General features: G+C 35.6%; 1 protein-coding gene across 4 annotated transcripts in view; it reads left to right on the top strand.

Moving 5' to 3' along the window:
* LOC143248567 (recombining binding protein suppressor of hairless-like) overlaps positions 1-27,122 on the top strand; it is a 71,353-nt gene that overhangs the window by 26,557 nt on the left and 17,674 nt on the right. For 2 of the 4 annotated variants that reach the window (XM_076497016.1, XM_076497017.1), the window contains exons 3-4: positions 22,225-22,383; positions 23,519-23,816. In XM_076497016.1, the coding sequence (XP_076353131.1) occupies positions 23,525-23,816 (292 nt within the window). In that variant the 5' untranslated portion in view covers positions 22,225-22,383; positions 23,519-23,524. Of the gene's footprint in view, positions 1-130; positions 494-22,224; positions 22,384-23,518; positions 23,817-25,630; positions 25,883-27,122 lie in introns of those variants that run through there. The other 2 variants (XM_076497015.1, XM_076497018.1) reach the window with 2 other exon arrangements.

Genomic DNA, 27,122 nt, shown 5'->3' with positions numbered 1-27,122 from the left:
AGTGGTCGCAGTCCAGTGCCTCGCGCAGTTGGAGGCTGCTAAGCTTGGACTGATGGAGTTTTTACTCTAGAGCCAGCTTATGATGCTACCGTATTTGAAGAACAACTACTAATATCTTGATAATTAGAAAGGATTCGTCAGATAGACACAGAGTAACGAACGGTGTGATGACAAGCAGGAATTGAGATCAAAGTGACTTCGGCTTGCAGCAGCAGAACGTGCTTGAAAGGCCCGTCGTATGTGCACGTGCGCGACGGGTGCATCATATAGAATATTCTTTTTTTTCCCATTATTTCGAATTCTAGGAATTTCCTCTGGTGTTGTTTTCTAGTCTCGTAACTGAAAAAAGAAAAGTTCACAGATCGGTAACTTATCATGAATCGAACACTTCGGTAAGTGACACAATATGATCGAGATAAAGCGAGAAAGGTTTGAAAGTGCTCAAGAAGTGGACATGGGAGTCATGGGAAATAACCACGTATATATGACTGAGGTGAGTCGTGAAAAGTCAAAACACGCGATCTCGGAAAATGACTACAAATTTAACATGACGGTTGGTACAGAAAACTGCTAGACTTAAAATTAAAATGCCTTTAAATTAATTTAAAGTTAAGCTTTAAAAAAACTGTGGCAACGGCTAATTGGGATTTTGGTTAAGAAAGGTTTAAGATCAATTTCCAAATATTTAAACTGAATTTTTATTTAAAAAATAAACTACGTGGATGTCCGTTATAAACCAGCTTCGAATACAAACTTTTTATTTTTAACTTTCCAAATACTTTAATTAAAGTTTAATTATGGTCTAGTGCGGACAGTCGTATTGCCCAAGCCATGTGTATATACAAGTGACATATTTTATATATATATATATATATTTATATGTAGTAAGCATGAGGGCCAGCATGCGTTGATCACAAAAGAAGTCACAACTTTGACAAGGGAAAAAGTAATATATTTTTTTTAATGCCCAAATACTATGTAAAGTAATACAACAGCAATATTATTTAGTTATTTATTGTAATAGTAGCATAATACATATTAATATTACCACTACGTAATTTACAATCCTAGATGGCACCACTTACAGTTCCTAAGTTATATTTTACTAACACTATCTAAGCATTCCTTGATCGAGGTTCATAGTGTCGTGTCATGGTTTTGGATCAAACAGTACCATATAAACTGTTAACTTGACAAGTGTATTTATATGTAAAACACGGTCATATTTACTTTTTCAGACATGAAGTCAGTCATAATATAAATGTATGAAATAATTTAGTAATTTAACTTCTATGACCTTCAGACATTATAAACATAAATTTCCAGTTGTTACTTTATTTTCTTACATTCGTGTCTGCTGTTGTGGCGCCCAATGGTCAGTTTCCTCGCGTTTTAGACTTTCTTATCGCTAACACTGATGGTGCTAACTTTTTCACACCTCGCTCGAAATGTATGCCTCTTGTACAATATTAAGACAGGTTATAAACATATAATTTAAAGTAGGCTCGTGCCTATCTTTAAAATTCGAATGTGATAATTATACGTCAGGTGTTGAGCCCTGTCTTTAACTGTGAGTCGAGTTTTTGTTCTTAGTTATTATACAGAACGCTAGATGGCTTCTTTCCTGTTGTTGAAAATATATCTTTATAGAAATAACATTCTCCTCAAGGAATTATTATGACTGCAAAAAACATCAGAAAGATGTAACTGCTTACAAAGTGTAGCAGATCGAAGTAAGTTAACGAGTAGCACTCGAATTTTATAACCCGACTTCGTAACCGCGTATGTTTGTATTTTGTTAAATTCAATTATTTGTTCATAAACATCGAAAACGAAGCGAACTTGTATATATTTGGCAAAAAAAAGATGGCGTGGCTTACTTACCTCCCGTAGCATTACCAGTTTTAGTGTGGAAGAGGTGAACATGTCTGCAGTACGATATGAACACGAGATACCTAACTCTTTCATACCCCCGTCTGTCAACAACAACTCAGTTCCAGGTTGTAGGTGTCTGTTTGATTCCAGGTTGTGTGTGTACAATTTTTATGGTAGTCTTTTGTAATTTGTAGTGTGCTGATAAAAACGAAAAATATTACATCTCACTACTAAAGGTAATAGTTTTCCTGTTATCGTGTTCGAGTTACATTGTATCGGATATTCATATGTAATCAGTGTGTAAATTGTAGTCCGTTTGACTATTGGATTTTAATTTGCACAGTTCGATTCGCTTGGTTCTCTATGAGCGGCATGATCCCCCCCCCCCACACACACACGTATAATTTATGTATATATTTGTATGTGGAACGTACGAACACTTTCATCCACCTCAGGGTAACGACCGGATATCACGCAAGCCCAACTTCCTGCCTGAACCGTGACGTTTAGGCGTGTTGAGTCCAAAAGGGCGGGAAGTGAAATGGTCAATTTTCAAGAGTGGTCAGAGATGAAAATACCAAATAATCGTAAACGTTGCTAATATTTCTGAAGCCTAAATATACACTGTAAAAGGAAATTATTCAAATCAAAACTGAACAAAGATCAATCGAATTAGAAGTAATTTTTTAATATTGACCGCGTTAATCATTGTTCGTTCTCACATTTCTTTTGTCCAAACTTCAGCCCATAGAGATCAGATAAGCCTAACGTAGGTGCTTCATCTGCTACACAAACTGAATCACCTTTGATAGAATGGGTGACATTTTTCTCTTGTCTTTCAAGATGAGTAGTGGATACCGGAGGGATTTATACATTTTTATTCCAGATTATTGTGAGGAAACATTTATTGTAAGCTACGTTTCACTTTTGCGACTTTTACGTGTATTCCTTCTCGAGAAGCCGCAAAGATGAAACGTGGGTTAAAACTAAAAGCTCTCTTCCGTGATGACGAGAAAACCCCCTAGTAGAGAAAATTATATATTTAAAAACGTCTGGTATTTGTAGAGAAAGCACTATATAGGAACGAACAACGTTTCGACCTTCTTTGCTCTTCTGTCAGTGTCTTTTCTCCACCCATACCAGCCGGTTTTAAATATATAAAGTGGATTTCGTCGTAATCACGGATTAAAACTTCACCCTGTCTCTAACAAGATTAGTGTCGTAAACTTTACATTCTGATAAATCTAGGTTGACTGGACATGTGACATAAACATTCTGATAAATCTAGTTTGACTGGACATGTGACATAAACATTCTGATAAATCTAGTTTGACTGGACATGTGACATAAACATTCTGATAAATCTAGTTTGACTGGACATGTGACATAAACATTCTGATAAATCTAGTTTGACTGGACATGTGACATAAACATTCTGATAAATCTAGTTTGACTGGACATGTGACATAAACATTCTGATAAATCTAGTTTGACTGGACATGTGACATAAACATTCTGATAAATCTAGTTTGACTGGACATGTGACATAAACATTCTGATAAATCTAGTTTGACTGGACATGTGACATAAACATTCTGATAAATCTAGTTTGACTGGACATGTGACATAAACATTCTGATAAATCTAGTTTGACTGGACATGTGACATAAACATTCTGATAAATCTAGTTTGACTGGACATGTGACATAAACATTCTGATAAATCTAGTTTGACTGGATATGTGACATAAACATTCTGATAAATCTAGTTTGACTGGACATGTGACAAACATTCTGATAAATCTAGTTTGACTGGGCGTGTGACATAAACATTCTGATAAATCTAGTGTAAGTGGACATGTGACATAAACATTCTGATAAATCCAGTGTAAGTGGACATACGTGACATAAATATTGAGAAAGATCTAATTTGATAAACATACCTAACAAATATTTTAATAACTCTTATTGAATTTTCTTTGACATGATGTTGGTACATGAGTTGTGGTATTCACAGGGTGTTGTTTTAAATGAAACAACTTGTTCGACAAGGAGTATTCATAATAAAAATAATGACGATACACGTGACATAAAATGTCATTACCACGATCAAGTTTCGTGAGTTTACACACTTTTAATTGTACACAGACTGTTAAGATACTTTCAAGTTGTCTTATTTATAATATAGCTCCAGTAACTTCTATTAGTTAATTTGGTTTCGTATTGTAATTTACATACGCTTCACAAATGGTGATCTTACAACCAGCTATATTCTGACAAATGTGAGTGTAGTTATAATATCAATTGTTCATTCAGTTTGAAAACCTTTACGTCCTCTGGCGTATGAAGTAACTCATTAGACTTCAGAATGTTATAAGGACTGCATAATGCTTACGAGGTTTATTGATTGGTTTTCTCTTTAGCGTTTTAAACCTCATTGTACAAAATACACAGCAATGTTTGTTAGAAGTTTACTGGTTAACTTGTACCCAACTTTCTGGAATGAAATCAAAGTTTATTATAAGTTTGATATTTTAAATACAAATTAATACTTGTTGTACCAAAGACAAACTAAAATAGTTGACTACTTTCATTCATGAATGAATTATGACAAAGTAACAAGTTCATGACAGTGTATACAAGTTAACAGCACAAAATTAAACTGTATAAACCAATATCATAGTTTCCTGGACAACGGCTCAAAGTTACCTAATAGTTTATGTGCCAAACTGTAAATCCTAGAGTCTATAGTTTGTATCCCGATGCTGTAAAATAATGTTTTGGGACCAGTTGAGCGTTATAAAGGTGAATGTCAGTGTATACTGTTAGATCAGATTACTTTAGCGCAAAGTCAACTACCCAATCGAATACCTTATACACTGTGAGTAACCAAACTCCTTATTGTTTATTGAATTTTATCTCAAAGCTACTCTAGGGTTACCTGCATTAGCCGTCTGTAATTTTGAAGTGATAGACTAAAATGATTGTGGCCATTCAACGTCACCCACAACCAACTCTTGGCCAGGCTACTCTTTTATTAACAAATACTGGGCTAGATCGTAACACTGTTGCGCCTCTTTGGCCAAAAAAGTTGAGATGGCTCGGTCCCTTAACTCACATTGCGGATCGAGCACTCTTGACAACCTAGCCATGCATAGTCTTAGCATTATCCAATGAGAGCAACACGAGAGCTAGATGCTTCTTTCTAGCCTCTCAATTCCAAGGCATGAAAGACTAGTGCAAACAGCTTTTGTGTAGCTTTCAGTGAATTATTTAAATGTCCCTTAGCAACAAACTGAATAAACTAACAGCATATATTCTGGTAGATTTTTAAGATTTAAAACAATAAGACCTGGTGTTTAATTACAGGTGGAAAGAATGCGGATAGCCCATTGTATAGTTTTGTGCTGGACAACAACAATCTCATTGTAATGAAGTTTTGCTATGTCCGAAACTTGGATCTCGGAAACTACCGTACCAATCATCACTAATCATAACTTTGTATTATTTTATAACTAGGAAGTATTTATATGAATAAGCAATACATAAAACAATTGAAATTTGCAGAAAAATATGTTTCCGATTTTACCAATAAAAAATTGGTATGTATTAACTATGCAAAACAGGAAAATGTTTTTCTTTAGTAAAAAATCTCATGATGGTTACAACAGAAGAGTAATATTTCAATAACATCTGCTTTGTTATACATAACACTGTAATGACAGCTCATACATTGTTGTAGAACTGTCATACAATTCCAGGAAAGGACGCAGGCCTAGTAGCCTTCTACAGGTATTTTTGGTGGTGGTAGTAATAATTTGAGGACTTGTATAGTTGGAAAATTAATTGATTGTTGGAATAACGGGAACACCATCGACAACAAAATATATCAACAAACAGCACAGTGCCCTCAAAAATAAAGTATATATAAATAACGCAGTGCCTTTGGCTATAAACCGTATAAATCAACAATACGTTGACTTTGACAACAAATCTGCATGCATTCATTTAGAATTCAGGCCAGAATTTAAAGAAAATTCAGATGAGATGTTTTGTTTTTTTTTCTTTCGGCATAGTTTGTTTGGTCTACCTTACGTTCTAACGTAGAGGTAAGCCTTCGTATTTACAACGCTAAAATCAGAGGTTCGATTTCTTTCTGTGTACACAGCAGATAACCTGATGTGGCTTTGCTAAAAGAAGACACCTCCCACACACACACACATAACGTAGTGTCATTTTGTCTGTTACTACAGAAGGATGGTCCAGGTTTGTTTAACCTCACAAGAGCCATTTACTGAACGTGTGCGTGTGAATTAGATATAAAGTGATCGTTGGAATTTGTTTAATACTGTCGTATTACACACACATGAAATTTTGAGGTCAATATGTCGAGAATACATTGTTAAAAACAGTTTTTTTGTTATTAAGCCCAAAGGTACACAAAGGATTGTGCTCTGCCCACTACAGGTATCGGAACCCGGTTTCTAGCAGTGTATGTCCGTATACATACCATTATGCCACTGGGACGCCTTAAAAATCGTAAGAGAATGTCTTAAAGTTCTCGGTAATTTGTTGAAGAGAGACATGTTTTCGTGTTTAACGTTTCTTTTGTATTTGCTACCCATACGAAGATTCTATAGCACACAAAACAGTTTGTTCGTAACCAACACATTTGTCTATTATTTTGTTAGCTCGCAGTTTTTGTTGTTTTTCAGCTTGAACCTTGAACTTCTGTTGTAGATATTTAAACACAGTGGCATAACCTGGTGGTTAGGGCACTTGAATCGCTATCTGCGGATCTCGGGTTCGAATCACGCCACAGAATATAATCTCCTTTTCAGCCGTAAGAGCATTAACAGTTTATAGTGAATCTCGCTCTTCGTTGGTAAAAGACCATCCGACGAATTAGTGGCAGTGGTGTTGCCTGCCTTCCCTCTTGGCCTTATCACTGAATAATTAGGAACAGCTAGCTAGATAGCCCTCTATTAGCTTTGTGCGAAATTAAAAAACCAAAAACCCCTGAAACACCACGACTTCTATTAAGACGGAGTATTTAGTTGGTTTTTCTTCTACAATGTGTAGCTTCGAGTTAACGTCGGTTGTGTGCTGTGTACCTCTTACGAACATAATTGGGTTGTTCAAAATATATTTTTTTACATCGCTGATTTGTGCTCTGTTATTTCAAACACAATATGATATCTGAAAGTTTGGTTATGTTATTTTTTTCTACGAAGAGTGTGTGTGTGTATATCCTCAAGCGGAAGTGAGCTCTGTGCTTTGTTTTTCACAGTATGATATCTGAAAATTGGTTTTTCTTTCTACATTGTATAACATTCAGTGGTTTGTTTGTTTGTTTGTTTTGGAATTTCGCACAAAGCTACTCGAGGGTTATCTGTGCTAGCCGTCCCTAATTTAGCAGTATAAAACTAGATAGAGGGAAGGCAGCTAGTCATCACCACCCACCGCCAACTCTTGGGCTGCTCTTTTTACCAACGAATAGTGGGATTGACCGTCACATTATAACGCCCCCACGGCTGGGAGGGCGAACATGTTTGATGCGACGGGGATGCGAACCCGCGACCGTCAGATTACGAGTCGCACGCCTTAACCACCTGGCCATGCCGGGCCAACATCGAGTGGAAGTTGCCTCAGTTCTTCTGAACCCTGTGTAATATCCTAAAGTTGTTAACACATAGAAACTGCTTTTATCACCTTCTGATAATAAAAGTCTACGTGGTCTTACATAAAGAACGATTATACAAATGGTTCACAAAATACCCCAAATTTTTTAGTAATGTTCTTCTTGTGATTCTGTCAAAGAAGTTCAAATTTTTTCAAGGGGTAAGTTTTATTGTTCCGCGCAAGGCTAACCGACAGCTCTTTACGTTGTCCTTAATCCTAAAGTGATAGAGGGAAGAGGGCTATTCAACACCGCCAACTGTTTCAAGTTCGTATAGTGGGATCTGACAGTTATTTTTATAACTTATTCACAGCAACAAAATATGGGGCATGATTTTTTTTTTTTTGGAGGGGGGGTCAAGAAAAAAAAAAGGATAAGAATTCCATTTTTTAAAGACATAGTTAAGTGGAACAACAACTGCGTCGACTAAAAGTTCAAGGTTCGAACTTCCCTGCAGACAAGCATTTGTTTTATCTCGGTTACGTCTTATCCATTCTTTTTGCTCGAGTGAAAAAATATCTTACACCGTGAAACTTGTTGATCGCTAAGCCTGGCTAATACCGCGTTTTGATACTCGTGGTGGGCTTAGCACGTATGGTCCATTGTAATAATAATAAATCGCTCACAACTTTGAATCGGTCTCCCGATCTTATTTTCTGTCAAATCGGACAGTTTCCTTTTGAGAGTTAGTTGGTTGATTGGCGTTTTACGGCCGAAATAAAACTAGAATATCTGCACCTACCCCCCCTTCGAGAGAAAGAAGTGGCCGTGCATGAATAAAGGGAGAGACAGAACATTGGTGACTGAAAATGGTCATGTCTCGGTTTAATAGCTTTATAAATGAAAAAAACAAGTTTCAAATATTTAATTCGTATATTAGTAACGCTTTCATTACAATGTTTTTTTTGTTTCTTAAGTATACGGATTTCGTTCTTTTCTTCCGCTGTTTCGCTCTCTCTTTTAATTGTATTTATCTACGTACAGGGTTATTTGTCTTACATTTTGACATTTTACTTTTACGACAGGTGTTGTAGGTTGCCGATATAAACTTACAACCGCCTCTCATAATTACTGTTCTACCTGGTCACCTTGACGTACTTATCCATTGTTTAAAGCGGTTCTGTACATTCTAATAGATGGGATACTCTTATTATTGTTCTGCTATTGTGTTTGTATTCTTTACCCGTAACATGAATATGTATTCAACAGTTTGTTAGATATATTTTGAAACTAATTTTGTTTGCAAAAGAGGAAATCGTTAAAGGGACTATAATGCATTTCATAGACTGTTTAAAGAATTCCAAGAATGATTTATTTATACAAAGGCACTAATGAACCTGAGCGAAATGCTGATTAATTAGGATGTTCCCCAAGTGGCTCAGCACCAAGCATGCAAGATTCATACGTTAACAAGAGGAATTCCTCAATAGTCGGTGCACTTGAAATTATTTTAAGCAGGGCTAGAGACTTTTTTTTTTTTATGGCCAGGCGGTTAAGGCAATCGACTCGTAATTTGAGGGTCGCGGCTTCGAATCCCCGTCACACCAAACATGATCGTCCTTTCACCGTGTGGGCGTTATAATGTAACGGTCAATCCCACTATTCATTGGTAAAAGATTAGCCCAACAGTTGGCGGTGGGTGGTGATGACTAGCTGTCTTTCCCATAGTCTTACACTGCTACATTAGGGACGGCTAGCGCGGACAGCCCTCGAGTAGCTTTGCGCGAGATTCAAACCAAACTTTTTTTTTAAATTAGCTACGTATTTGTGTATCAGCAATACCAAACCTGATGTGCGCGTGCACCCGATTTGATTTCATTACTCGTCAGGATTTACAACAACCTACCCTCAAATTGAAATTCTTACAGGCAGGAGATGACAGTTATCGGCTAATGGTTTGTACTCTGAACTTTTCAGAGTTGCAATGGCGCAGCTAAAAACCGAATTTCAATATCAATGATGGACACCGAATAGATAATCATCTGTGTTAATTGCTTGTGTTTCAACTTGTGTCATAAAAATATTGGCTAGAACTGGTGATACTGGGTTGCCCATGCTTAGGCCGTTTGTTTGTATATAGTTTTGGTTGTTGAACATGAAGTTTGTCTTTATCGTGGTGAATTCTATGAGGGTTGCTAACTGGTTACTGGGAATTTCTATAGTTGGGTTAGGGTCTCGGATATAGAGTTCTAAGGCTATCTTGCAGGCTTCAGTGGTTGGAACTTCTGTAAAGAGGGATATAACATCGAAACTGGCCATTAAGGCTTTATGATTAAGTTGATTTAGATTAGACTTGAAATTAAAAGAGTCTTTGATAAATGAGCTGGCTGATGTTACATATTTGGAGAATGCCCATGCTATGTATTTACCAAGGTTGTAATTAAACGATTCATATGTGGACATTATTGGTCGTAATGGACAATCTGGTTTATGAGGTTTGGGGATGCCGTATATTTGCGGTGTGCGTGAGTCGGTTTTACGTAGGTAGGAATAAAGTGTTTGTGAAATTGTGTTGAAAAACTAAGATGCAAACAACAGAAAAGACACCAAAACGACAAACCGTTGACTAACCTCATAATTAACAGATCCGACCGTCAATTAAACACAGACGAGATACATCTACTTAACAAAGGACTCAACTTCGCTATAGCACCTAGGCACATTCCAACCATAGAAATCAAAACATGTTTAGAAGACCTAGCCAGGAGACTTGTGATACTTTCTACAGAGAACAAAAACCAAGGAAACAACCAAAAACAACCAACAGAAAGAAGACAACTTAGATAATTTTATTGACATCCAACAGCCAACCTTCCCAGGTAAAATTACAAATTTATATTTTCCAGAAACACCTAAAAACAACATCTTAAACGATTTTTTCAAAGAATTTTCTCACAAAACCATCAACATAATTTCACAAAACAGAAAACTGAAAAACAACCTTACAAAAATAGACATTAATTGCATAAAAAACCTAAAACAAGACAAAAACATAAAAATTCTAAAAGCAGATAAAGGTAACGCTATAGTCATAATGAACACGAATGAATACATCCAAAAAATGAATAACATCCTATCAGACACGAACAAATTTAAACCTATACACACAAATCCAACAAAGACACACGAGACGCAACTGAACAAGTTACTACTACAAATGAAAAAAGCCAACACAATTTCACAAACACTTTATTCCTACCTACGTAAAACCGACTCACGCACACCGCAAATATACGGCATCCCCAAACCTCATAAACCAGATTGTCCATTACGACCAATAATGTCCACATATGAATCGTTTAATTACAACCTTGGTAAATACATAGCATGGGCATTCTCCAAATATGTAACATCAGCCAGCTCATTTATCAAAGACTCTTTTAATTTCAAGTCTAATCTAAATCAACTTAATCATAAAGCCTTAATGGCCAGTTTCGATGTTATATCCCTCTTTACAGAAGTTCCAACCACTGAAGCCTGCAAGATAGCCTTAGAACTCTATATCCGAGACCCTAACCCAACTATAGAAATTCCCAGTAACCAGTTAGCAACCCTCATAGAATTCACCACGATAAAGACAAACTTCATGTTCAACAACCAAAACTATATACAAACAAACGGCCTAAGCATGGGCAACCCAGTATCACCAGTTCTAGCCAATATTTTTATGACACAAGATAATCATCTGTGCTTAACAAGCAAATTTTAAGTGCACATCCCGTATTAAGTAAAAAAAAACCAAAAAAAAAACTTTTTTGTCATATTTGTCCTGATTAATATATGTGTCAACCGTTTGTGATTCTCACCAAACTTAGTTTTAAAAGGCACATCTTAGATTACTGTATTTCATGTATGTTTTCGTATTTAAATCAACTCATTACAAATCGTTCTTTTAAAAATTATATTTAATTTCTAGGTCAGTAGAGAACTACTTACCAATGTTTATTAGTAAAGTTAGCTGACTATTGACTGACACGGAGAACTACTTACCAATGTTTATTAGTAAAGTTAGCTGACGGTATTGACTGACACGGAGAACTACTTACCAATGTTTATTAGTAAAGTTAGCTGACGGTATTGACTGACACGGAGAACTACTTACCAATGTTTATTAGTAAAGTTAGCTGACGGTATTGACTGACACGGAGAACTACTTACCAATGTTTATTAGTAAAGTTAGCTGACGGTATTGACTGACACGGAGAACTACTTACCAATGTTTGTTAGTAAAGTTAGCTGACGGTATTGACTAACACGGAGAACTACTTACCAATGTTCATTAGTAAAGTTAGCTGACTGTATTGACTGACACGGAGAACTACTTATCAATGTTTATTAGTAAAGTTAGCTGACTGTATTGACTGACACGGAGAACTACTTACCAATGTTTATTAGTAAAGTTAGCTGACGGTATTGACTAACACGGAGAACTACTTACCAATGTTTATTAGTAAAGTTAGCTGACGGTATTGACTAACACGGAGAACTACTTACCAATGTTCATTAGTAAAGTTAGCTGACTGTATTGACTGACACGGAGAACTACTTACCAATGTTTATTAGTAAAGTTAGCTGACGGTATTGACTAACACGGAGAACTACTTACCAATGTTTATTAGTAAAGTTAGCTGACTGTATTGACTGACACGGAGAACTACTTACCAATGTTTATTAGTAAAGTTAGCTGACGGTATTGACTGACACGGAGAACTACTTACCAATGTTTATTAGTAAAGTTAGCTGACTGTATTGACTGACACGGAGAACTACTTACCAATGTTTATTAGTAAAGTTAGCTGACTGTATTGACTGACACGGAGAACTACTTACCAATGTTAGTAAAGTTAGCTGACGGTATTGACTGACACGGAGAACTACTTACCAATGTTTATTAGTAAAGTTAGCTGACGGTATTGACTGAGACGGAGAACTACTTACCAATGTTTATTAGTAAAGTTAGCTGACGGTATTGACTAACACGGAGAACTACTTACCAATGTTCATTAGTAAAGTTAGCTGACTGTATTGACTGACACGGAGAACTACTTACCAATGTTTATTAGTAAAGTTAGCTGACTGTATTGACTGACACGGAGAACTACTTACCAATGTTTATTAGTAAAGTTAGCTGACTGTATTGACTGACACGGAGAACTACTTACCAATGTTTATTAGTAAAGTTAGCTGACGGTATTGACTGACACGGAGAACTACTTACCAATGTTTATTAGTAAAGTTAGCTCACGGTATTGACTGACACGGAGAACTACTTACCAATGTTTATTAGTAAAGTTAGCTGACGGTATTGACTAACACGGAGAACTACTTACCAATGTTTATTAGTAAAGTTAGCTGACTGTATTGACTGACACGGAGAACTACTTACCAATGTTTATTAGTAAAGTTAGCTGACGGTATTGACTGACACGGAGAACTACTTACCAATGTTTGTTAGTAAAGTTAGCTGACGGTATTGACTGACACGGAGAACTACTTACCAATGTTAGTAAAGTTAGCTGACGGTATTGACTGACACGGAGAACTACTTACCAATGTTTATTAGTAAAGTTAGCTGACGGTATTGACTAACACGGAGAACTACTTACCAATGTTTATTAGTAAAGTTAGCTGATGGTATTGACTAACACGGAGAACTACTTACCAATGTTCATTAGTGAAGTTAGCTGACTGTATTGACTGACACGGAGAACTACTTACCAATGTTTATTAGTAAAGTTAGCTGACGGTATTGACTGACACGGAGAACTACTTACCAATGTTTATTAGTAAAGTTAGCTGACGGTATTGACTAACACGGAGAACTACTTACCAATGTTCATTAGTAAAGTTAGCTGACTGTATTGACTGACACGGAGAACTACTTACCAATGTTTATTAGTAAAGTTAGCTGACGGTATTGACTGACACGGAGAACTACTTACCAATGTTTATTAGTAAAGTTAGCTGACGGTATTGACTGACACGGATAAACTACTTACTCAGGTCAGTGAAGTTAGTTGATAATATCGATTGATATGTGGTAAGTATGTTTATAATTTGAATTATAGAGGAGCTGTATAGTTTTCTTCTTATGTTGAACAAACCAATAGGCTTCTGTTAGTTATTGTAAGTAGTACTTACCCATTTCGTAAAGTTATTTCATTATTTTAATTTTTTTCAGTTGTGTAGAATCTGTTGAAATGTAGAATAGTTGTCAGCGATTTTAATAAACAATTATATTCAGTGGAACTTTTATAACAGTAATATATTCCTACCTTATCGATCAGCACAACAGATAGCTGGAACCAGTGGGTGTGTGTGTCTGTTTCCGCTAGTGTGTAAATTCACGTGCGCAGTTGGGTGAAAGCGTTGCAGCCTGTTTGACGGTCGTACATGCGTGGGACTTCGACAGCTGTGCGCGTGGCTCGTTCTCTCACGAGCGGCTCTATTCAGTGAAAAGAAGAGGAGCGTATATCTTCTGATAACACCGTACTATTGAAAAAAAATCCATCAATACATGCGTGCTTTATATAAAATGGCAAACAAACCGATTTTTTTTCTCTAAAAATCGCACGATTTTTTTGATCTTGTGTTCTCTTAGCTTTTACAATAACTTCAATGTGAACATAGAGCCACGTTTTATCACTTTCTATATTGGTTTCTGAAACAATTGTTGATTTATACCTCAGCGGTCTTGGTTTACGGTTTTCTTCAGGTGTTGAATTAAACTGTTTTTAACAACTATAAACATGCATGAAAACGCCTCTCTACTCTCATTGTTTATGTTCACACTTTTTTTCGCTTAATAAACATGCATTTCCATGTTTGTTTTCGTTGTAATTGTTTAAAGTTAGTAAGAAATACTTCGCTAACAATTGTTATTGAGTTAAGTAACATTTTAGTTTAGTTCGTAGAGCACTCTTGACCCGAGTTGCAACAGGTCTGACCAGAGGAAACAGTACAAGTAAAAACTGAAATTAACTCGCCCATAACCCAGTGAAGTATATTCTTGTATGTCATTGTACTAGAGTGTAGTTAGGTGTTGAACCTGAGTAAATGTGGGTTTTATTTGATACAAGCATGCTTTTATAAATTAAATAAGAACTTTTTTTCTTCTTAGTTTTAAAGAAAAGTACAAGATAAAATTATTTATGGATTTTATTAACTTCATGAATGTGCTTCTGTATCTAAATGAATTGAATCTGTGCTACTTTAAATACATTATCTGGCAAGATGTGTACTTACTTATTTAACTGTTTGACTTTTACTGCTCTGATGCATAAAACAGACGAGTCCAAGGCTTACCAGTAGCTTTTGTTACTCAAAACAAGGGTTCATAAACAGTTTTATGTTGTTCAAAATCATGGTTAAACAACAGCTTTGTTATTCTTGACCAAAGCTGGACAACAGTTTTATGTTACTCTAGATCATATTTTAACAACAGTTTCATGTTACTCTAGACCATATTTTAACAACAGTTTCATGTTACTCTAGACCATATTTTAACAACAGTTTCATGTTACTCTAGACCATATTTTAACAACAGTTTCATGTTACTCTAGACCATATTTTAACAACAGTTTCATGTTACTCTATACCATATTTTAACAACAGTTTTATGTTATTGAAAACAAAGGTTTGACAACAGCTTTGTGTTATTCAAAACAAAGGTTTGACAACAGCTTTGTGTTATTCAAAACAAAGGTTTGACAACAGCTTTGTGTTATTCAAAACAAAGGTTTCACAACAGCTTTGTGTTATTCAAAACAAAGGTTTCACAACAGATTTTGGAGACTTAAGTTTTAAAAACCATTCACAGTGATAGATATAGAGATGATGAGATAACTAGCTTTCAACTGTGTAGAAGAGTTATCACTTCAGGCTTTTAACCCCATAATTACAAATTCAGTTGTTGTTTTTTTTAACAATTTTAATATAATTATTTAAGTTTCAAATTGCTTATGGTTCTATAAATTTGTTAATTACAGGAACTCTAATAACATTTGAGACAAAAATAATAATAATAAACAATACCATTAATATTATATTTAATCTCACTACTTACTGCAGGGACACATTACGAATGCTACATAGGATTATTTTCTTGTCAGTTGTTTACACTGATAATCTTAACATGTAATACTTGATTTGATGCAGTACATGGACATCACTGATAGTGAATGATCTAAGCAAGAGATAGTAATTCAAGGGTTAATATAACAGTTCAAGTAAATGTCTGCTTGTCTCCAGTGAAGACGGGTACTCTTGTTATATGCTAGGGTTTCTTGTTTCTCCAGTGAAGACAGGTACTCTTGTTATATGCTAGGGTTTCTTGTTTCTCCAGTGAAGACAGGTACTCTTGTTATATGCTAGGGTTTCTTGTTTCTCCAGTGAAGACAGGTACTCTTGTTATATGCTAGGGTTTCTTGTTTCTCCAGTGAAGACAGGTACTCTTGTTATATGCTAGGGTTTCTTGTTTCTCCAGTGAAGACAGGTACTCTTGTTATATGCTAGAGTTTCTTGTTTCTCCAGTGAAGACGGGTACTCTTGTTATATGCTAGGGTTTCTTGTTTCTCCAGTGAAGACAGGTACTCTTGTTATATGCTAGGGTTTCTTGTTTCTCCAGTGAAGACAGGTACTCTTGTTATATGCTAGGGTTTCTTGTTTCTCCAGTGAAGACAGGTACTTTTGTTATATGCTAGGGTTTCTTGTTTCTCCAGTGAAGACAGGCACTCTTGTTATATGCTAGGGTTTCTTGTTTCTCCAGTGAAGACAGGTACTCTTGTTATATGCTAGAGTTTCTTGTTTCTCCAGTGAAGACAGGTACTCTTGTTATATGCTAGGGTTTCTTGTTTCTCCAGTGAAGACAGGTACTCTTGTTATATGCTAGGGTTTCTTGTTTCTCCAGTGAAGACAGGTACTCTTGTTATATGCTAGGGTTTCTTGTTTCTCCAGTGAAGACAGGTACTCTTGTTATATGCTAGGGTTTCTTGTTTCTCCAGTGAAGACAGGTACTCTTGTTATATGCTAGGGTTTCTTGTTTCTCCAGTGAAGACAGGTACTCTTGTTATATGCTAGAGTTTCTTGTTTCTCCAGTGAAGACAGGTACTCTTGTTATATGCTAGGGTTTCTTGTTTCTCCAGTGAAGACAGGTACTCTTGTTATATGCTAGGGTTTCTTGTTTCTCCAGTGAAGACGGGTACTCTTGTTATATGCTAGAGTTTCTTGTTTCTCCAGTGAAGACGGGTACTCTTGTTATATGCTAGGGTTTCTTGTTTCTCCAGTGAAGACGGGTACTCTTGTTATATGCTAGGGTTTCTTGTTTCTCCAGTGAAGACAGGTACTCTTGTTATATGCTAGGGTTTCTTGTTTCTCCAGTGAAGACAGGTACTCTTGTTATATGCTAGGGTTTCTTGTTTCTCCAGTGAAGACAGGTACTCTTGTTATATGCTAGAGTTTCTTGTTTCTCCAGTGAAGACAGGTACTCTTGTTATATGCTAGGGTTTCTTGTTTCTCCAGTGAAGACAGGTACTCTTGTTATATGCTAGGGTTTCTTGTTTCTCCAGTGAAGACAGGTACTCTTGTTATATGCTAGGGTTTCTTGTTTCTCCAGTGAAGACAGGTACTCTTGTTATATGCTAGGGTTTCTTGTTTCTCCAGTGAAGACAGGTACTCTTGTTATATGCTAGGGTTTCTTGTTTCTCCAGTGAAGACAGGTACTCTTGTTATATGCTAGGGTTTCTTGTTTCTCCAGTGAAGACAGGTACTCTTGTTATATGCTAGAGTTTCTTGTTTCTCCAGTGAAGACAGGTACTCTTGTTATATGCTAGAGTTTCTTGTTTCTCCAGTGAAGACAGGTACTCTTGTTATATGCTAGGGTTTCTTGTTTCTCCAGTGAAGACAGGTACTCTTGTTATATGCTAGGGTTTCTTGTTTCTCCAGTGAAGACAGGTACTCTTGTTATATGCTAGGGTTTCTTGTTTCTCCAGTGAAGACAGGTACTCTTGTTATATGCTAGGGTTTCTTGTTTCTCCAGTGAAGACAGGTACTCTTGTTATATGCTAGGGTTTCTTGTTTCTCCAGTGAAGACAGGTACTCTTGTTATATGCTAGGGTTTCTTGTTTCTCCAGTGAAGACAGGTACTCTTGTTATATGCTAGGGTTTCTTGTTTCTCCAGTGAAGACAGGTACTCTTGTTATATGCTAGGGTTTCTTGTTTCTCCAGTGAAGACAGGTACTCTTGTTGTATGCTAGGGTTTCTTGTTTCTCCAGTGAAGACGGGTACTCTTGTTATATGCTAGAGTTTCTTGTTTCTCCAGTGAAGACAGGTACTCTTGTTATATGCTAGGGTTTCTTGTTTCTCCAGTGAAGACAGGTACTCTTGTTATATGCTAGGGTTTCTTGTTTCTCCAGTGAAGACAGGTACTCTTGTTATATGCTAGGGTTTCTTGTTTCTCCAGTGAAGACAGGTACTCTTGTTATATGCTAGGGTTTCTTGTTTCTCCAGTGAAGACGGGTACTCTTGTTATATGCTAGGGTTTCTTGTTTCTCCAGTGAAGACGGGTACTCTTGTTATATGCTAGGGTTTCTTGTTTCTCAGTGAAGACAGGTACTCTTGTTATATGCTAGGGTTTCTTGTTTCTCCAGTAAAGACAGGTACTCTTGTTATATGCTAGGGTTTCTTGTTTCTCCAGTGAAGACAGGTACTCTTGTTATATGCTAGGGTTTCTTGTTTCTCCAGTGAAGACGGGTACTCTTGTTATATGCTAGAGTTTCTTGTTTCTTCAGTGAAGACAGGTACTCTTGTTATATGCTAGGGTTTCTTGTTTCTCCAGTGAAGACAGGTACTCTTGTTCTATGCTAGAGTTTCTTGTTTCTCCAGTGAAGACGGGTACTCTTGTTATATGCTAGGGTTTCTTGTTTCTCCAGTGAAGACAGGAATCTAGGTTTCTGTTATATGGCGGGTACTCTTGTTATATGCTAGGGTTTCTTGTTTCTCCAGTGAAGACAGGTACTCTTGTTATATGCTAGGGTTTCTTGTTTCTCCAGTGAAGACAGGTACTCTTGTTATATGCTAGGGTTTCTTGTTTCTCCAGTGAAGACAGGTACTCTTGTTATATGCTAGGGTTTCTTGTTTCTCCAGTGAAGATGGGTACTCTTGTTATATGCTAGGGTTTCTTGTTTCTCCAGTGAAGACAGGTACTCTTGTTATATGCTAGGGTTTCTTGTTTCTCCAGTGAAGACAGGTACTCTTGTTATATGCTAGGGTTTCTTGTTTCTCCAGTGAAGACAGGTACTCTTGTTATATGCTAGGGTTTCTTGTTTCTCCAGTGAAGACAGGTACTCTTGTTATATGCTAGGGTTTCTTGTTTCTCCAGTGAAGACAGGTACTCTTGTTATATGCTAGGGTTTCTTGTTTCTCCAGTGAAGACAGGTACTCTTGTTATATGCTAGAGTTTCTTGTTTCTCCAGTGAAGACAGGTACTCTTGTTATATGCTAGGGTTTCTTGTTTCTCCAGTGAAGACAGGTACTCTTGTTATATGCTAGGGTTTCTTGTTTCTCCAGTGAAGACAGGTACTCTTGTTATATGCTAGAGTTTCTTGTTTCTCCAGTGAAGACAGGTACTCTTGTTATATGCTATGGTTTCTTGTTTCTCCAGTGAAGACAGGTACTCTTGTTATATGCTAGGGTTTCTTGTTCCTTCAGTGAAGACAGGTACTCTTGTTATATGCTAGGGTTTCTTGTTTCTCCAGTGAAGACGGGTACTCTTGTTATATGCTAGGGTTTCTTGTTTCTCCAGTGAAGACAGGTACTCTTGTTATATGCTAGGGTTTCTTGTTTCTCCAGTGAAGACGGGTACTCTTGTTATATGCTAGGGTTTCTTGTTTCTCCAGTGAAGACGGGTACTCTTGTTATATGCTAGGGTTTCTTGTTTCTTCAGTGAAGACGGGTACTTTTGTTATATGCTAGGGTTTCTTGTTTCTCCAGTGAAGACGGGTACTCTTGTTATATGCTAGAGTTTCTTGTTTCTTCAGTGAAGACGGGTACTCTTGTTATATGCTAGAGTTTCTTGTTTCTTCAGTGAAGACGGGTACTCTTGTTATATGCTAGGGTTTCTTGTTTCTCCAGTGAAGACAGGTACTCTTGTTATATGCTAGAGTTTCTTGTTTCTCCAGTGAAGACAGGTACTCTTGTTATATGCTAGGGTTTCTTGTTTCTCCAGTGAAGACAGGTACTCTTGTTATATGCTAGGGTTTCTTGTTTCTCCAGTGAAGACAGGTACTCTTGTTATATGCTAGGGTTTCTTGTTTCTCCAGTGAAGACAGGTACTCTTGTTATATGCTAGGGTTTCTTGTTTCTCCAGTGAAGACGGGTACTCTTGTTGTATGCTAGGGTTTCTTGTTTCTCCAGTGAAGACGGGTACTCTTGTTATATGCTAGAGTTTCTTGTTTCTCCAGTGAAGACAGGTACTCTTGTTATATGCTAGGGTTTCTTGTTTCTCCAGTGAAGACAGGTACTCTTGTTATATGCTAGAGTTTCTTGTTTCTCCAGTGAAGACAGGTACTCTTGTTATATGCTAGGGTTTCTTGTTTCTCCAGTGAAGACAGGTACTCTTGTTATATGCTAGGGTTTCTTGTTTCTCCAGTGAAGACAGGTACTCTTGTTATATGCTAGGGTTTCTTGTTTCTCCAGTGAAGACAGGTACTCTTGTTATATGCTAGGGTTTCTTGTTTCTCCAGTGAAGACGGGTACTCTTGTTATATGCTAGGGTTTCTTGTTTCTCCAGTGAAGACAGGTACTCTTGTTATATGCTAGGGTTTCTTGTTTCTCCAGTGAAGACAGGTACTCTTGTTATATGCTAGGGTTTCTTGTTTGTTTATAACTGATTTACCAGCATACTCCTTATTCTGCACATTTTTGACTATAATTAATGTTGTGTATAAAGAAATAGTAATTAATTAAACATTTACATGTTGCTGATGTTTGTAAATATTAAAGGGAAGTCTTGTTTAATGAACTGCTTTCATTTACCGTTGGTTCTATTGTGTTTGTGATAATTTTGTTCATATTTGTTTACATAAAGTGGAAGAAAAGCTGAGTTATCACTGTGTGCGAGTTGGATATGGTTTGATGGTTATCACTGTGAAACTGAGGGTCCAAGGTTTGTTTCCCATTGCAACAAAACCATATGCTTTGCACTTCAGTGTTGGAAGGTGCAATAAGAGTGACAGTAAGATCCTGATAATTGACTATAACAGCACGAGAGGTGGTAGTGAATGTCGTTAACCATCTTCTCTAGTCTGTCAGTTCAATATTAGAAACAGTAAGCACAAATAGAGACATAATATTTTTAATCTATTCCCACTCAGTCTGCTTCACTCAAATATAAGAACTAAATTTGTTTTTAAAACTATCAAAAGGAAATCAGTTTTACTTCTGTTTATAAACAGGAAAATCCTTTTTCATGTGCAGGTGCAAAGAAAGTGTATGAACTTCCTATAGCAAAATTTAGAGGTTTGATGCTCTATAATTAACCAACCAACATACAACTTATTCAAGTATAATGATTGTGACTGTTTAAATGTATATTTTATTCTCAGCAGTTATCACAAGTATATATGATTCATTCTAGCTTCTGATAGGTCATAATCTATTGGAAATCAAACTTTTTTTTTTTCTGAAAAGTTTCATGAGTTATCTTTTATGGTTTCTTAGCTTTTACAGTTACTTCAATGTAAATATTTAGTTGTATTTATTAGTTATTTGTATATTAGCAGATGTGAATATATATATTTATTTATTAAGCTCAAGAAAATCCCACTTGTATATGGGTGTGTGTGTGTGTGTGTTATCTTATGAGCTCAGTAATATATATAAAAAAATATTAACAGAACCAGGTAAGAAAAACACTTTTAATATCTTTAGTTTGTTGGAAGTGCTTCTACAGCATACACTGATCTTCAGCCAACCTATTTACATATAATACTTTTCAAGTAAATCAAAATTATCATAAGATAAATACAACCCAGTAAAAATATTTTAATGAAACTGTACATTACATTTATTTTATTTCAGTCTATAAGTAGCACAATCCTGTATGTATGTATGTGTGTGTGTGTGTGTGTGTGTATATATGTATGTATATATATATAAATTTTTCTGAATTAGTAGGAAAATCAGTTACTTTATTATTGGTACCTTATTAAGAAATTTAAAGATTTTGAGTTATTTGTTTTGTAAGTTCAAACACATGAATAGAAAGGAGCTGAGCATAATCTGGTAATTAGGTTAAACATGTGAGTAGAAAGAGGCAGACTATAACCTGGTACTGATCACTGTGAGATTTGTTTCATTTTAAATCTTTGTATATCACAGCAACTTCTTAATGTATTAATTCCTTTAGTTACTTGTTGAAGTTCATTCAGATAATTATTACATGATTTAAGACTTGTCCAGTCTAGTGATTTTATTTTTAACAAGCACGTGGATTAACCTAAGGAAACTGTGCTCATTGAATGTATTTATGATTAATTTCTTTAACACACTATAGGTTTGTGTACATACTAGTATAATATTTCTTACTTATTTCATTTGAACTTGTCACTTTTGAGATGTCTGAAATGCCTTTACTCTCAAATACCTCTCCTTAAACATATCATGTTTTCGTAGGATCAGTATGGCTACACGCTGGGGCGTGGATATGAATCTCCTCCAAACAATACCCTACCACTGACAGAGACCACTCTTCTGTCCCACTATTCAACAGGAACTACTGGCTCTTCACCACCAGGTGTTAACAATGCCTCAGTTTACTCAACCAGTGCAGGAGTATGTACACAGTTAATATTGATAAGTTAACCCTTCAAACATAACTATTAAATTATACACACTAGAAGAATTAATGGTAGCCCTAACCTTTTGTTGAATGGATTGAGGCAATCAAGTTAGATCCATTTGACTGCCTATGTAAATAATAAATCTTTTTAAGAACAAAGTAATTTTTAAGGAATACTCATTTTCTTAAAGATCTACATTCATTTTGTACTTCCTTTGAAAATCATTTGAATGTCAAAAATAAATATTTCCTTTACTTGTTTTGCTAGATACAGTATATGCAGTCAAACATCAGTATGCTGGACTTGGATATCTTGAATCCATTGCTTTTGTAAAAGTTGGAATTCAGTGCTATCCATTTTCTTGTGTAATATTATGCTTTTATTACCAGTAAATGTCAAGTTTCCTGATTAGTTGTTTTGAAGATATGATATTTTGAATAATTTTTCAAAGTCCCTGGTGATTCTCTGTATTAATGTTTGACTGTCTATTCTTAAGAAATTAAATTTTCTTAGTGTATTGAAGATAAAAAAAAAAAACATTTGTTGAAATTTTGGTGGATCAGAACATGAGTTTTTCAACACTAAAAATTAGCTTCAAGTTAGAAGATATGGCATATGATAGGGGCGTTGTAAACCATCATTGTTTCTCAGTGTGCAACAAGGAACATTGACTACAGTTTGTAAACTATTGAGATGACACATGGCAATTGATAGCAGACCTTAACTACCTTGTGTAAACCATTACTGATTCTCATGGTATATAAGGATGTTCACTACCTTGTGTTAACCATTACTGATTTTAAGTATTTTTGTTGTATTCCCAAATAAAGTTTAGTCCATATTATTTGTAAAACTGAAACAAATTCTTCCATTAGAATCAGTTTTATATGTAAATACTTATAGTGCATATTTTAATATTTAGGGTTTGTGTACTTGATTTATTTACTCTATGATTCATAAGCTGTATGTGTTCTGGATTTACAGTGCTTTCATTGTGTAGACTTTCACTCTTTTGTGATGCTGTGATTTGTATGTTCTGCACTTGTAGTGTTTTAAGTGGGGAGTCTTGCACTTTCAACAATGTTATTATATTGTGAATTATTAACTTACGACTTTTATATTTTTAGGGTGACATGTGCCAACAGGGCAGTTTAATGATGGATATTAGTGACTCATCTGTCATGAATGGAGATGTTGTTGGTCACCATGCTTCTGATGGTACATTTCAACACTTGCAGTCTCGTTTAAGAGCAAATGACCACAGTGGCCAAGGCCCATATGAGGGACACCCTGTAGATCTCTCCAACCAGCGACCAGATAGCCATTTGTCACACATTAATTTAGGGAGTTATGTAGGGACACATTACAGGAGCATGTCTCATAACAGGAGCCATTTTGAAAATGAGCATAGTGTTTCTGAAAACGGTGAGTTTTACAGTTATTTTTTATAACATGTTTTCACAAAATAGGTATTTTTAGCTGGCAACAGTGTTGATTAGAAAGTTTTCTTGCTTGAATAGACTGACTTATAAAGTGGCAGTGTTTTGAAAAAGTTAAGCTCTTCTTTGTAAAGGAAATGTCATTTTTATAGCGAATAATATTTTGTTATATCATTATCCATTACAGCCAGCAGTGGCTACTGATTTTGAGTTAGTTCCACTCAGACTTATGAAAGTACTAGAGGCTGATGAAAAGAATAGGATGATAATAATAATAATTAACATGATAAAACATGTTAATCTTGCTTTTTTGGAATGATTTTTGTATAACCAGAATATACATGAAGTGCGTTATAGTTCTGCATGGCTGAACTGTTACTTCTGTAAGTGATGTGATTGATTATATGTTGTTATTATGGGGAGGAAAATGACAAATGCCGATTGGTTACAGGAAGTTAGAATTGACATAACATGACAATTCCTATAGCAGGTTCCTTAATGTTTGTATATATTGTTTTTGTAAGTGGAGGATGTGTTCCATTCTTGACAGGAGTCAGCAGTTTAAATGACTCATTATCTTTCACTCGGTCAAGTGGTCAAGTACCTCCTGCTATTACCCCAATACACCCTTTCTGTCTGGATCATAAGACCAGTACTTTCTTTCTACCTTTGAAATATTGACTATATGGTGACTTTTTTAATATTTAAATATGAAACAAATTCTGAAGTCATTCTATTTGTTGTTTTGCATTACATCCTAATGTTAATGAAAGTCTAACAGTTTTATTGGATAAATAAATAGCGGAGAAGCTAAACACACGAGTTTCACGATTTTCAACATGGCAATAGTATCAATTTTTAAATTAATTTCTCAGTAATAATTCAATCTATTCCCTGGTGCATTCAAACTCAAGTGGTGTACGAATCACTGAAATAAAAAGTGTGTGTTTATATCAGATTGTGGTCACAATGTTTTCTTTTGTCTTGGACAGTAAAAGTTTATAAAATAAAGGTTCTTGTTTTTTAAATTGACTATAGAAACATGCATATGTACTTCCAACATATTTTAGTCTTCTTCTGAAGTAATTAAAACATCCTAAACCATAAAAACATTAATCATAAATACATTTTTTTCAGTTTTAATATCTTTTATTTATGTATGAGAAATGTATGATAAATGGGGTGTGATAAAGTATCTTAACAGCATTATTTTTTTCTTGTGAAAATTCCTTACTGAGCCTAGAGTAATATTGAGTTCTGGTTGTGATTGTTTGCATTTTAGGGACTCTCATTTATTTTGTGAATTTTAGAGTAATAATTTGCATTGAATAAATCTCATGCCAGCCAGTCTTTTTGCTGGAACTATTTTGCAAGTTAAAGGTTCTCTGAGTATACGTAATGTGTGTGTTATTTTAAAGTATTTTATAGGATTTTGCTCATTTGATAAGTTTCATGATTGTGAGAAATAGAACATAAGCATTGGGCAGAGATAGATTATACATACTTTAGCTTAAGATCTTATTGAAGGTACATAAAAAGTATGACATGAATGTTGGCATACATCAAAAGTCCAATAAATAAATTATTATACAGCCTAAGCTGTTCAAGTTTATGCTTTTACTTTGGGGCCTTACTGACAGCACTGCATGAGATATTGAACCATTGCTGGCCCAGGAACATGGATAGTTGTATTGATGATGTGGTGTGGGAAAATTCAGGAGTAGCACAGGTGGAAAGTGATAATTAATTGTGGAGCCTAGAGAGATAGAGTTGGCCCGAGAGCAGCTCTTAGAAGCATACAGTCTATTTCCAATGCAGATTACACAGTGGTTTAGCAGAAGGATCAATGAAGACAGAAACCAGTCACTTCACGTAGCTTCTGGGCTTCCGAATCGAAAAGCAGGCAGGTAGCAGCTGCCGAGTCTCGAGGCCCCCCAGTTCGTGGAGTCTCTGTCGTAGTGAACATCATGGCGCATCACCCAGACTTTGTGTTTGAGGACTGCGGGGTTCCCTACATGGATCCGAGCTATCACGTGCCGTATGGCTATAGTGGTAAGACAACATCTGGTACTTTGTCCCTGGATTTCCCAGCATTAAAATTTCAGGTGTCGTGTGTGAAACAGAAACCAAGTGGGAATTTTATTTCTACCAATACCTTCTACTCTTGTCTGTGAGTGAAACTTTCCCTACCATGCCAGTATTCTCTCTCTTTTTTATTGTAAACTTGTGATAATTGATTGTTATAATGGAATCCAAAACTTGGCTACTTCGTTTGAGCGACTGAACACACTAGTAAACGAAGCATAAGGCTAAAGCTAAACATGAATCAGCGGTGGTATGTGTATACTGTATGATAATGGAAATAATATAAATTTAACCTGATTGTAATGTGAAGGTTTTTACTTGCAAGTAATTGATTAGGTGAATGAATGTAATTATTGATAAGAATACAAAAAACACTTTCATCCAACAATACTTGTCAGGTGTACAGTGTTTTGTGAACATGTTCTTTATTTTTATCAATTTTTTCAAGAAATAAGAATAAAATTTCTGTACAGTTGAGAATGTTCCCAAATGTCTTGGGAAGAATTTTAGCAGATTTTTTATAAGGTTTTCCATATGGAAGTGGCTTCTTGCATGGAGAGGATGTAAGATGAAACACTGAAGTATTGATGACTATTTGTATTGTACTCACTTGGAACTGTTAAATCAGCCTTTTATTTTATCTACACACACTTGACAAGAAAGAGATAGAATCACTTTGTATGTTATCAATATTTTGGAAATGAGCTTCTAAGATGGTAAGCAACTGACAGATAACAATGCTTCTGGTGATATGTATATATATATATATAATGAAATTTCTTTTAATTAGAAACAAAGTTTTACTGATATGTGTTTCCTCTGTATAACATGAAAAATGTATTTTACAAGACATAAAGCAATAAATCATTATAATTTTTCCAAATCTGTAAAAAGATACTAGTCAAACCTACACGAGACTAAGCTTCATCATGTCAGTTTACCATTACCAAACTGGTCAGGCTAATAGTTAACTAAGGTAACTGTAGTTCAAGCATGTTTAAGAAAAACTTTTACACTCTCATGAACCAATTTTGAATTGCTATAAAAACAGAGTATAATCACCAGTTACACATGGACAAATAATCAGCACCTTGGCATCGATGTTAAAAATACTTTTATCTCAAGTTAGACTTGCACACAAATGACAAAACTTAAGTGACTGATATGCTTGTGAGTTATCAGTTAGGCCTGGATACAGGTAATCAGA

The sequence above is a fragment of the Tachypleus tridentatus genome, chromosome 4 (genome assembly GCF_004210375.1).
Source record: "Tachypleus tridentatus isolate NWPU-2018 chromosome 4, ASM421037v1, whole genome shotgun sequence".
Taxonomy (NCBI): domain Eukaryota; kingdom Metazoa; phylum Arthropoda; class Merostomata; order Xiphosura; family Limulidae; genus Tachypleus; species Tachypleus tridentatus.
The sequence above is the reverse complement of the archived record's forward strand: the minus strand, read 5'-3'. Positions and strand labels throughout refer to the sequence as shown.